The 12,126-nt window shown below is 33.7% G+C and overlaps 2 protein-coding genes across 10 annotated transcripts in view; one reads left to right on the plus strand and one right to left on the minus strand.

Moving 5' to 3' along the window:
- Positions 1 to 3,499: 3,499 nt before the first annotated feature.
- LOC129311826 (uncharacterized) lies at positions 3,500 to 5,721 on the plus strand. Its single transcript, XM_054954298.1, has 5 exons — positions 3,500 to 3,658; positions 3,741 to 3,793; positions 4,986 to 5,168; positions 5,254 to 5,334; positions 5,428 to 5,721. Exons 1-5 carry the CDS (start codon positions 3,605 to 3,607, stop codon positions 5,606 to 5,608), a joined length of 552 nt encoding a protein of 183 aa, XP_054810273.1. The 5' UTR covers positions 3,500 to 3,604; the 3' UTR covers positions 5,609 to 5,721.
- Positions 5,722 to 7,793: 2,072 nt separating this feature from the next.
- LOC129311789 (uncharacterized) overlaps positions 7,794 to 12,126 on the minus strand; it is a 31,082-nt gene continuing 26,749 nt past the window's right edge. For 3 of the 9 annotated variants that reach the window (XM_054954250.1, XM_054954254.1, XM_054954255.1), the window contains 9 exons: positions 11,982 to 12,071; positions 11,770 to 11,876; positions 11,544 to 11,692; positions 10,198 to 10,280; positions 10,005 to 10,100; positions 9,789 to 9,911; positions 9,170 to 9,253; positions 8,797 to 8,940; positions 7,794 to 8,286 (listed from right to left, as the gene is read on the minus strand). In XM_054954250.1, the coding sequence (XP_054810225.1) occupies positions 7,945 to 8,286; positions 8,797 to 8,940; positions 9,170 to 9,253; positions 9,789 to 9,911; positions 10,005 to 10,100; positions 10,198 to 10,280; positions 11,544 to 11,692; positions 11,770 to 11,876; positions 11,982 to 12,071 (1,218 nt within the window). In that variant the 3' untranslated portion in view covers positions 7,794 to 7,944. The other 6 variants (XR_008593388.1, XR_008593389.1, XR_008593390.1 and 3 more) reach the window with 6 other exon arrangements.

The following is a 12,126-nucleotide window of genomic DNA, read 5'->3' on the forward strand; positions in this document are numbered from 1 at the left end:
TCGGCTCTTCCCCCCTCTTTCTTCTTCTTTTGTCACTTCTTCTTCATTAACGTGACGTAACCCAAATACGTGTCTTCCATATTTACCATCCCGTGACTAATTCTTCAAGCTCGAGCTCTCCTTTCGTTAATTCCACGTATGAAGAATCCACACTTCTCTATCCTCCTACGTACGTAAGAAGCCAATAGGACCAATCCAGATTCCGCATGTTATATATAGCGTGTGATTTGGCCGCCAGATGGTCTGGCTGATGAGAGGGACAGGGATATGAAGTTTCTCATAAAGTGGTTTGGAGCAACTTGAACTGTAAGATCTGTAATATCATGTGCATCATGTTTTGTTTGTTCAGCCATCGGCATTTATTTTGACGTAGAACAACTTTTGCGATCTAGAAGCTGCTATCGTGTTAAATAACCCCTGCTTTGGGAAATTATTGCCAGTATCCTATATTACTGGTTGTGCTTCTTTCTTCGTGTGAGAACAGTGAGAAAGTAAACGAGGCTAGATATTTCGGGTTCGAAAAGCTTACAGGGGACAGATATTTCCAAGCTCCACTTTGAAATCTTTAGACTTTAGACTTCAAGCAGTGGGAGTGGGGTATTGATGCTGATTCTGCTTCAAAATGAACACTCTATGCCCCCACACCGCCCATTTGATAATAATTTATTTGCGTCAGGTAATAAATGTAAGATGTTTAACTAAAAAGGGAAAAAGTTATGCATATCCTTTAATTTAATTAATTTGATATATTATTCTCTCTATCTTTACACATGATTGTGTATTATTGACGAGGGTGGTAAAAAAAAAAGTGTTAGTTCTAGTAGATTATTACATTTGAAATCAATGTGATGTTCCTTATGGATTTCTCTTTTAAACATTTAACCTAATTATAGGGGTACGTCTTTATTTTTTTGCCCTTAGTAGATTCTAGAAAAAATTAAAAATAATTCTTTTTGTCCTTATTAAAGGGTAAATTTGAAAACTAATTAAATTTTAAGATAAAGTTATTAAGATTTAAAATTTTTCTTGATTCTAGTAAAATATGCTGGAATTGATTTATATATAGGATCAAATGGAGTATTTTATATAATATTGTCTCAATAAATACTATATAAATCACAATTTATTTTAATTATATATATATAACAGGAAAAATTAATCTTTTAGTCCTTTGACTTTTATGTCACTTGTAACTCAGTCCCTCAATATGACTCACTGTGATTCAGTCCTTTAACTATAACTTACCTATAACTCAGCTCCTCAACTTTTGAATTACTTACAAATTAGTCCCTTAACTTTTGTTATTTTTTTTATGTTAGTTTATATTTCACATCAATGAACAAGAGGAGGGTATTTTAAAATAATATATGAGCATTTTTTATCCCTCTTATTTGATAAGAATTTTTAAAAATAAAAAATAAAAAATAAAGACTGAGTTATTAGTAAATCAAAAGTTGAGGAACTGAGTTACAGTGAGTTATAATTGAGGAACTAAGTCGCAGCGAGTCATAATTGAGAGACTGAATTACAAGTAAGTTAAAAATTGAAGGACTAAAAGGTTAATTTTTCCTCTATAATATACTAGTTCATTGGAGTGACTTACACAGTTATATTAATTCAGGTTGAAACACTAGTTCACGATTCAATGGTGGAATTATAGTTAAAACAATAATAAGTTAATTAATATATTTTAAATAATATAATATTAAAATAAAAATAACCATTTATAATAATTAAAATAAATATTTAAATACAGAAATGTAATATATAGTAAGGAAAAATGTAATATTTATCAATACTCCATAGTTTTCATCCAATATGTGTATATGTGTTTTTAGAATGATACATATGAATGCATACCTATTTCTTGCATATTTGTTTATTTTTTCATGTCTCAATGATTAAACGGTATAAATTTGCATAGATTATGTTTTAGAAATATGAATTACAATTTTTTTCATCCATATGTATATATGGAACTAGTGACTGATTCGTTATTCAACTGATCCAATTCCCAAAAACTATGCAAAGAATACAATGAATATTATTTGTTACAAAAAGCTTAAATGAGTTAGATTTTAAAAATTTATTAAAATTAAGACGTATTTTTAAATTTAAAAAGTGCCTTTAAAAGTTTTTATAAATCACCTACTAATATATGAATTTTCATTAACAATAAGATTTGAACATGCAATCTTCTAAGGTCCGAATTACACCTTATCAACTAGATGAGCATTTGTTGAAAGCACAATGAATCAATGATACTTGTTAGAAGGATGTGGCTTTGTATGATTAACAGTCACAATCATAGTCTATTTGCCCCGGGTCCCACTGTGGAAATTTCCGAGGCTGGCCCAAGGTGCAGCAGAGGATATAGATATTGACTTTGGTGCTTAGAGCGCAAAAAAAAAAAAAAAAAAAGAAATATTATTTCATGGGTGCTAAAAATATTTCAGCACCATCATTTAATTATTTTTTCATTTCATCTATATGTTCTTTCTCTCTCACTCCTTCTCTAAATCCAATAAAATTATATTTCTATAATCCCAAACATTAGGAATTTGGCATAAGAATTCATCCAAATATATACCTTTTTCGAGTGAATAAATGATAATTTATTGAGTAAAATAAAAAAAATTATGCTTGCATTTTCTTTAACTTAAATTTCGAAATAATAATTTTTGATAAATAATAATAACCATACGAGAAACTCACCTAATATTTTATTTCAATTTGCAAGGTAGGGTTAAGATTTATCAATATATCTTTAAACTATTGATTCATGGTATACCAATACAATTTTCTAAGACAAAATTTGTGGCACCAATGTCTTTTTAGAGATAAAAAAAAAAAGAAGGCTGTTGAACTTCAGGGTCTTATGAAAGGATTGAGAATTAGTAAACAATATATAATTTCACTCATATTTAGTGTCATGTTGATTGCATAACTTTGATTCAGCTTTTGCAACAGGAATGTATGTGGGATCATCTACTTAAGCAAGAGGAACATGAAGCCAGATAGCTCCTATTTTTGCCTGAAGACATACATGTTCAATACTCTAATAAAAAGACTAATTTTGTGGTATACTACCTTACTAAGGAAGCACATAATGTGATTGATTGCCTTGTCTTTTTCAATACACCTCCGTTAAGTTGTCTTAGTTTCTATCATCTGGATAGAAAATGTGTAATCTATTTTGTTTGCTTTTCCTCTAGTGTTAAAAATTTTTCAAACCTAAGCTTGGTTTGTAATTTCAAAAAAAAAAAGAGATATCAAAAGTAAAATTAAAAGAAAGCGAAATGTACTTTCAATTTTCATCATTCCATCATAGATATTAAGTGTTGGTAAATCACTATTTACAGAATCCTCTCTTTATGTCAATGTGGGCTTTACTTCTTTCAACCACATCAATGGGTCGGCCCATCTATCCCGCATTAGTTGACATTGACCCAAGAAAATGGGCAAAGCATTTTTCCTTTCTTTTTTTAAATTGTTTTTAAAGAAAGGCATGGCCAGATGAAAAACCTTGAAGGAGGAGCCTCATAAACCCTAGACGGGGTTCCCGGAGATTTAAAGGATAGGGAAACCGAAAGTGGAATCAGATATGTCGGACAGAGAAGACGATAATGACGCACCCGAAGAGTTTACAGCCGAGCAGGTATCTTTGCTTTTTTCTTCATCCCTATGATTCAACTAATTGGTATGGGGTAACGGAGACTTCATAATTTTGCGTTTCGCAGGGTGTACAACAAGAAGAGGAGATAAGGAAAATTCAGAAAGAAAGCAAAGTGAGGTAGTACCCTTTGTATAATGAATTTGATGTTTGCTTGATTGGAAGATATGGGAAAGTAGAATTTTGACACAGAAAGTTTCTCATCAAGTATATTAACGTAACTTGCATGAAACATTAGCCACATTGTACTTCCAATCATGATGCGAATGGTAGTGTCCAGGGCTTTCAGTTAACTCGTCTGCAGTAAATCTTACTTTCAATCCTCGTTATCTCGATAATTTCATGCTTGACCCAAATATACTAGGTTTTAACAGATTGAATAGAAAAAAGAAGTTAAAATCGAAGTGAGAGTGAATTCAGCATATTCTGTTGATTTTACCATGCATTCATTACGTTAGCTGGCATCGAGTTGCTTTATGTCCTCGAAGAATTAGTATATTGTGTCCTTTAGGATGGAATTGATTTGGGTATTCGCTCAGGGTATCTAGAAGGCCTTTCAGTTGGAGTCTAAGAAACTAGTGTGAGTTCCATGCATTTTTGCAGGCTCAACATGAGCAGTTACATCTTTTTATATTACACTCTCTCAAGTAATAAATGCATGTTGGATTTCCTAAAATACCTCTCCTTCTAATAATTTATACTGACTATTATTCACATAGCTTGTACGTTTTACAAGAATCTAACTATTGTAGTTTGGGGTTAAAAAAAAAAAAAAAGATACAGGAGACAAAGGAGATTGAGGCCTTAAATTTAGGACCAAAACAGATCCCCTCAACTAGCTCTTAAATTTAGGACCGGAGGTAGTATTGATGAATTGATTAAAGAATGCATTTTCACTCAAGAATGCAGCCATTTATGGAATTTTGGACAGATTGCTATTGGATACCATGGATCATTATTTACTAGGGCCTTGCAATGGAAACTTAAGCCTCATGAGAGGTTGATGTTTCTTGTTTTGAACATTGGATTTTTATTTTTGTCTAGAGAGTATGATTTGTTAATTAAAATAATGTAATGGAAATCCATGGGTGGACACACACAACCTTTCAAGGGATTTGTGTCAAAATTAGGCATTTATTGAACTGTTTCTGCCAGTATCTTTTTTTTTTTTTTTTGTTACCACTTACTGCTCCTTTTTCTTTGCTGAATCCTAGTTTAAGATATGATATCATGCTCATCAACTGTTGAAGTCAGTAGTGGACGCATTAATCATACTTGCTATGGTATTTAATATGAGTGTGCTGCCTTGTAGGCTTATCCGTGAAAAAAAAGAGCGTAGGAGAAAATTGGCTCAGAGGTTAACACCTCGACCATCCAAATCCAGCAAAGACTCCCAAGATGTATCGGAAACTGAAACTGAAACTGAGCAGGTATCAACAGAAGATGCAGGATTTCTTCCGGATGACATTGTCCAGATGCTTGCAGCTGGAGAGAAGTATGGCATAGTTTTTTCATTTATCCCAAATATGTATGGTTGTTTGTATAAAATCTCTCACGAAAGGGCTCTAATTTATTTGCAGACAAGTTTTCCCATCAGACTCCAATGATGACGGAGCTAAAGTTGAGCCTACTTTAAGGAAGAAAAAGTCGAAGAAAACAAGGTAAAGTTTTCATTATTTCCATCCTGACTCATTGATTCTCTGCTTAGTGTTTTTCAATATTAAGTTGTGTTGTGTACCTTCTGTGATCTGCAGTTTGGATTATGATGGTGATTCTGTCATTTTGGACGACATTGGGCCCCCTCCATGTTTACAGAGTTCCTTGGAATTCTTGAAGAGAAGGAAAATGGAGGTTTCAAGATCATCTTCAGTTTTGAACAATTCCAACAGAGCATTACGTCTCCTTACTAGCTCTGGTGTTCTGGGCCGAAATTGAGGATTTGTTATCATCCATTTTCTATCATAATACTTATACGCAACTGTCCCGTTTCTTTTGTAATGCTATTATCTGTAGTTAACAGGAACAGAGGCAAAGAGATTTTCTTGAAATTCTTTAGCTCTTAGCAAATTGCAATCGCTGTTGGTAATGCACCGCGGGTTCTACCTCTGGACTCTTGGGCACTAATAAAACATGTCACTCTATCTGACGCTTAATCAAGCTAATATAGATTTGTTGAGTGAAAAAAATTTAGGAATTTCTCAAATGGACTTACAATTTTTGGAAATTTTTGTTTACTAATAGCCAAACTACGTTCACCAAAGTAAGTATACTCAAATGTACTGTTGAAATTCTAAAAGCTAAATCCAAGCGTCCGCGTACTTTACTCCTGGTATGCTGCTCCTAAGTCCTAGCGTCTTACTTTTTATGGCCAGGTAAAAAAGGGGAACCCCGCGGCGAAACCAGAAACAGGGCGAGCAATTGATTAGTAAGGTTTAAAATGACAATTGGAGGAAGTAAGAATTGGAGACGAAAATGGGTTGACGAGTCCTAACGTTAGGAGTGTTCAATCTGAACCCGTCTCGATTAGTCCGGTATCATTCCGATCATATAGGGATGAGTTTTGTCCTGACTCGAAAATAATCGGGACGGAACTTTACGGGACGGGACAGGAAAGGGGTTCGGGACGGGACGAGACACGGGATTACCATCGGGACGTCCCGTCCCGTCCCGAATATTAAATATATTATTTTTTATTTTAAATATATTAATTATATTAATATAATTTATACTTATATTAATTATATCAATTATAATTTTAATACTTACAATTCTTATTTAAAACTAAAGTGTTTTTATATTGATAATTTTAATGGTATGGACTAAACATGGCGATATCTTTTTTATAATATATTAATTATATTAATATAATTTATTCTTATATCTATCTATTTAATAACTTTTATTTATAACATATTTTTTACTTATTTTTAGAAGAGTAATTAGCTTAGTACATCTTCACTAAAGTAGAAGAACAATTATTTGATGTTGTGTTTGACTTGCCTGTTTTTGCAAATCTTATAGCATAAAGATCACTTGTATTTTTTATTATAATATGTAGTTGTGATTAATATAATTCAATAATTAATTTTAAATTATTGTTATTTATGTACTTGTATTATTTTGATTTTAAACTTAATAAATTATATAATTTAAAATTTTAATGAACATTATTATCCAGATCTTTTTTCGATATTATTTCATTTATCGGGACTGCGGGACGTTCCGATCTTGTCCCGGTCCCATCCCGACTCTTAAAGAGACGAGATGACTTCAGGACGGGACGGGACACGGGACCAAAATTCAGTCTCGATCTTTTTTTCGGGACGGGACACGGGATGGGGGTGTTCCGGTCCTGTCCCGTTCGGTGAACACCCCTACCTAACGTCTTAATGGCACATTTTGCGTTCCGTGCCCCTAATTTTTTGACAGGGATATATACTTTATTTTTTTCTTTAATGGCATGGCATATCATGTACTTCTTCCGGTTTCATTTATAAATCACATTTTAAAAAATCCATTTGATATTATTTATAAGTTATGATATAACTTTTTAAATAATATTCAAACAGTATTTTTAAAATTATTCTTTATGAGAGAGAAAAAAATAACACATTACTTTTTAAATTTATTATATAAGAACATATTTGAAATTCTAGACACTTTAATTCCTTGTATTTTTTTTATATTAACATTGATGATATTGGTAAAAATGACTTACAAAAAAACTGAAGGAGTACTCTTAATAAACTTTTTGCATAGTATTTAACAACATGATCTTTAGTCGTCTCACTTAACTCACTGCGTGCATACTAATTATAACTCTTTAAACAAAATTATTTTTTGAGGTTAGAAATATCTTCGTTGCCAGAAAATGAAAGTCCAATTGTGAGAAAGAGAGATTAATCTCCTTTTATGTGCGCGTGCGCGTATTTTTACCAACAATCAGGTTTGAAGCATGAAGCATCATCCTAACTATGTTTGATCCATACGTAAAGATTGGAAAGTGAACATACTGATAGAAAAATCTCAGGCATTCATGTCAACCTAAGTTGTAGGTACATATTTAAAATTTTTTAGGCCAGTATTTTAATTTTAATTTTAATTTCATTTCAAACAAGAATTTGTAAAATAAAGCATGCTCTTTTTTTGACCAGCATACTTGAGAGCATGCTCAGGTAAAATATTCATTTAAACCCAAGAAGGGAAATGCAAATTTTATGGGCCGAGCAAGATGGACAAGCGCCCCTGGTCAATACAAACAGACGAGGATTTTATTTATTGTCGTTCTGGTCAATATAACTAAGTAAGAAGCCGCTAACTACTCTGCGGGCTACCGGATTAGGAATGCACCGACAAAGACGTCCATCGATATATGCCAAAATGCCTGACAAGACGAACTTAGTAATTCCCCATTTCTGAATGAATCTCATGTTCTGCTTCTTTACAATCAAGCTCGGTGAGTTGGGTGCCTCATTGTCAGATTGTGACTTCTTTGCCCACTTTAGGTTTAGGCTGGAAATAAACTTGTTAGCCTGCCCTCTCAGCATGCGAATTGCGAAGCTAACGAAGAGATGTTCAAACAATGTCATCAATGTTGGCCCAATTTTCCATTCCTGCACGAAATCTCTGTACGGATTAGTTTGCTTGCAACTGGGAATGCAACTTGAGCAAGTTGTTCCAGAAATAAGTGAAAAATACAGTTTTCCCACTCTTAGATACATTCCATGCGCAGCCAAGTGACGCAGGAATGAACAAGGATTCATTAGATTGGGCGTGCCAATTAATCCAGTCACTTGCAACATTCATTCCGGAAATTATTTTACGTCCAATTGATAAATTCATGTAGCTAAGGGTTAATCTGCATAGCTGACAAAAATAAGTGCTCCGACAGTGAATTTTATGGATGTAACATTTGAAATGTAGCTAAGGGTTAATCTGCATAGCTGACAAAAATAATTGCTCCGACAGTGAATTTTATGGATGTAACATTTGAAGCACCTCCAAATTAACAAATTCAACCCAGGGTTCTTGGGTAAGAACAAATTTTGGGTGTCTCCCGTTGGAATTAACAAAGAAAGGAAAGACAATATTACCATAAACATGCTCACAAAAATAAAACTTACACTTTTTCCACGAAGACGACGCAAAGGGCGGGAAGTGGTTGAAGGATCTCCTTTGATCAATGCCTTATTAACAAGGAACTCCTTTACACGATCCATGATCTCATTAATGAGGGAATGATTTGGAGGTAGGTTTTTAAGGATAACCTAGACACGTAAAGTATTCCATCAAATCCAGATAGTATAGGATCTACTAATCAATGGCAGCTAATTTGTATACTTCAGGGTATCACAATAAAAAAAAAAAAAATATTGCACAACACATCTGATCATTCTATAAACAAGGATATCTTGTTGAAATTCCATTCAATGTACTCATGCTTGGTAGATAATTTTTCATGCGTCCTTACCAACTACTTGCAGATTTATCTATTACCTGGTTGTCAATAACTCTGACTCTCAGGTATTCCTGTCTATAAACAGTATCCAACATGGCTTGGATATATCCTTCAATATATAACTGCATTAGAGCACACATCTAATTAGTAATCGATAACATCACCAATGCTTTTCACTCAAGGTGAATACAACAGGTCAATATTTTTGTTATTAAAATATGCCTCTCTGAATTCATTTGAAAGTTTAAAATAGTTCTTCCAGCTTCTTTTTTCTTTTATTTTAAACACTACCATCTCAAGATTTTTTTTGTGCGCGCATGTTTGTAGACATCACCAATGCTTCCCACTTAAGGTGAATACAACAGGTCAATATTTTTGCTATTAACAGATGCCTCTCTGAAATTATTTGAAATCCCGAAATAGTTCTCCAGCTTCCAGCTTTTGTTTGTTTGCGCGCGCTACAATCTTAACAGTTTGTCAATCCAGCCATCCCCTATTATATGTCATTTAAATGGAAGTAAAGGAATGCATCTATGCATACACAGAAACTTAAATACAGTGTTCACGACCTAAGGGAATGACAAAGAAGTTCGTCAGCAGTCATATGAAGTCTTCTAATACCATGGGCACAGCATAACAAAACAAATCATGTAATACCTCGTCAACTCCTGGACTTTGATCAAGTATGATCTTTCTATCTGGACCGCCTTCCATTAGTGCAGTTCCCAGAAATGATGGCTCCATAGCCAATTTTAGTATTCCTTGATGAAACCCGCTCACCTTTAAAATATAAATGGTCAAAACATATTATACTGAATAGGTCCATGTTCCAATAAAATTATGAATAAACAAAACAAGGAAGCAATTGAGTACCATTCCGTTGAAACCAGTTGCCTCTGCTCCTTTAAGAACAGAGTCTGATATTTCAGCTACAGCTGTAAAAACTACATTGGAACCTGCGGATCTCAGCTGCAGGACCAACATCAATTGATCGTTATGCTAAGACATGAGTATTACATCTGCAATTGAAAATTAAGTTTGCGAACAACAAAGAACTAATACATACTGTTTTCCCAAGGTCACCAAAGTAGCGTCTTGTCCCTGAAAAGCCTTCATTTTTGATGCATTTACTGATAAATTTGAAAGTACCTGGTCCACAAATATATATATATATATATATATATAATTTGGAGGAGAAAGTAAGGCCCTTGTTCATAGCGAAGTAGGAAAGGGAATCCCATTAGAGTGCATACCAATCAAGTTATGAAATATTTATTATATCCCTATTATTATTATTATTATTATTATTATTCAACAATATTTATTTCTTTTTATTTTTCTTTTCATCCAAAAAGACATTTTTACAAAATTTCTTTTTTCATCCAATTCTGCATGCCAAACGACCATATGTAAATAAGGACTAGCATCCTTACATTTTATAAATATACATAATTTATTTAAGAAAATTTGCTAATTCTGTCGTGGTTTGAAAGGGTCCTTATTAGCTCCAATATATACATGGGAGACATACTGTTCAGGTGTATTAGAGCAGTTTCGAAATACAGATGGAAGTGTTGTAGGATAAGTATCAGCTAGGATGAATGGTGTTGAGATAATTTTCCCAGATTCTTCCCTTTAACACTCCCTTTCAAATTGTGATGCTCATCCCATAAGACTCGAGGTTTTTCAACAATCCTTTTCATCTGTCTAGCAAAAATTTCATCTCAGTATAGGCAGTGAGTTCAAAGAAATAATTTTGAAAGAGAAAACAGCTCTCAGTTCCAAAGGATATTGAATCTCCAAAAGGGGCAAGGCCAGAAGGTAGCATAGTATGATTCAGCATAATCATCACCAATTAGAAAATAATTTCAAGCATGCTTTGAAAAACCTTCTGGTTACAGCTATTTAGTCTAAATCCACTGCTCATCAATTCCCTTAAGATAAAGGACATTTCCCCTTTGGCTCTCAGATTTCTCAACTAAAATATTATTACACCACAATACAGCAACTTGAAGCTCTCACGAGATACTTCAAGTTAACCATGAATCATCAATTTCAGAAGATAAACTAAAAGTGCCCCAGCATTTGCAAAATCTTTAAAGCTTAATAAAATTGAGACCAATCAATAAAATGTAATTGCGAGGTTTTCAAGTCTCAATCCCCCTTATTAAGACAATCTAACTTCTATGAAAAAAGAAAAATTGCAGCAAAAAGACATGAAAACTTGAGCTATTCATGATCATCATGATAATTACAGTTTTAGATTTAGCTATAAATCCTCGCAACACTTAGCGTCAATATTTCCTGAGTTTAAGGAGGGAGATCACGGAAAAAGCACAAAGGGGAATTTGAAACCTGTAGGACGACTTTAGAAGAAATAGGAGCAGGATAGAGACTTTGCATGAGATATACCTAAGGTCAATCCTGGAAGATTCATCAACCCACGGGATGGATCAAAGAAGACATCAAGAGAGGATGAAGCCAAATCATCAAAAATAGAAACAAAATCGGGTGGAAGCAAAGGGCTTCCTTTAGCAATATACATGGCCCTCATAGCATACCTGAATAAAATTGTCAATTTTCAGCCATGACTAGGTGCAATTCCTCAATTCAAAAGGGAGTATGTCATAGGCTTTACCAAGAATAATGTTGTGCACATTTGATTATTAGTTCACGCACTGTTATCAAAGCATGGCTAATCAGGACGCCATTCAGTTCTACAACCATACCTTTCATGGGAGGAACCTGGAAAGAGAGAGAGAGATTAAGGTGCAATTAAGGTACAACACGACTAATTACATTGTCACCTAGAATTTCTTTTAAAAAATTGATGAAGTATGCCAATCAAACCTTAATCACACTATGAAGAAAAGACCTCAGAGTTTCCTGTGCTGAACTATAGCATGAATGTGAATCCCCAGGAATAAAGCTTGCAGTGATCTACAAAGTTGAAAGTCCACGCATCACGCAACAGTTACAGAAAATATTCAAGGTG

This window comes from Prosopis cineraria, unplaced genomic scaffold, assembly GCF_029017545.1.
Source record: "Prosopis cineraria cultivar Desert tree isolate PC_DT_omini unplaced genomic scaffold, ASM2901754v1 PC5, whole genome shotgun sequence".
Classification (NCBI taxonomy): Eukaryota; Viridiplantae; Streptophyta; class Magnoliopsida; order Fabales; family Fabaceae; genus Prosopis; species Prosopis cineraria.

What these genes read in the sequence shown, in the direction of transcription:
- LOC129311826 (XM_054954298.1), top strand. Translation starts at nt 3,605, where the DNA reads ATGTCGGACAGAGAAGACGATAATGACGCACCCGAAGAGTTTACAGCC. An exon ending in AAGAGTTTACAGCCGAGCAG is followed by an intron (nt 3,659 to 3,740) that starts GTATCTTTGCTT and finishes TGCGTTTCGCAG; the next exon opens with GGTGTACAACAAGAAGAGGA. An exon ending in AAAAAGTCGAAGAAAACAAG is followed by an intron (nt 5,335 to 5,427) that starts GTAAAGTTTTCA and finishes TGTGATCTGCAG; the next exon opens with TTTGGATTATGATGGTGATT.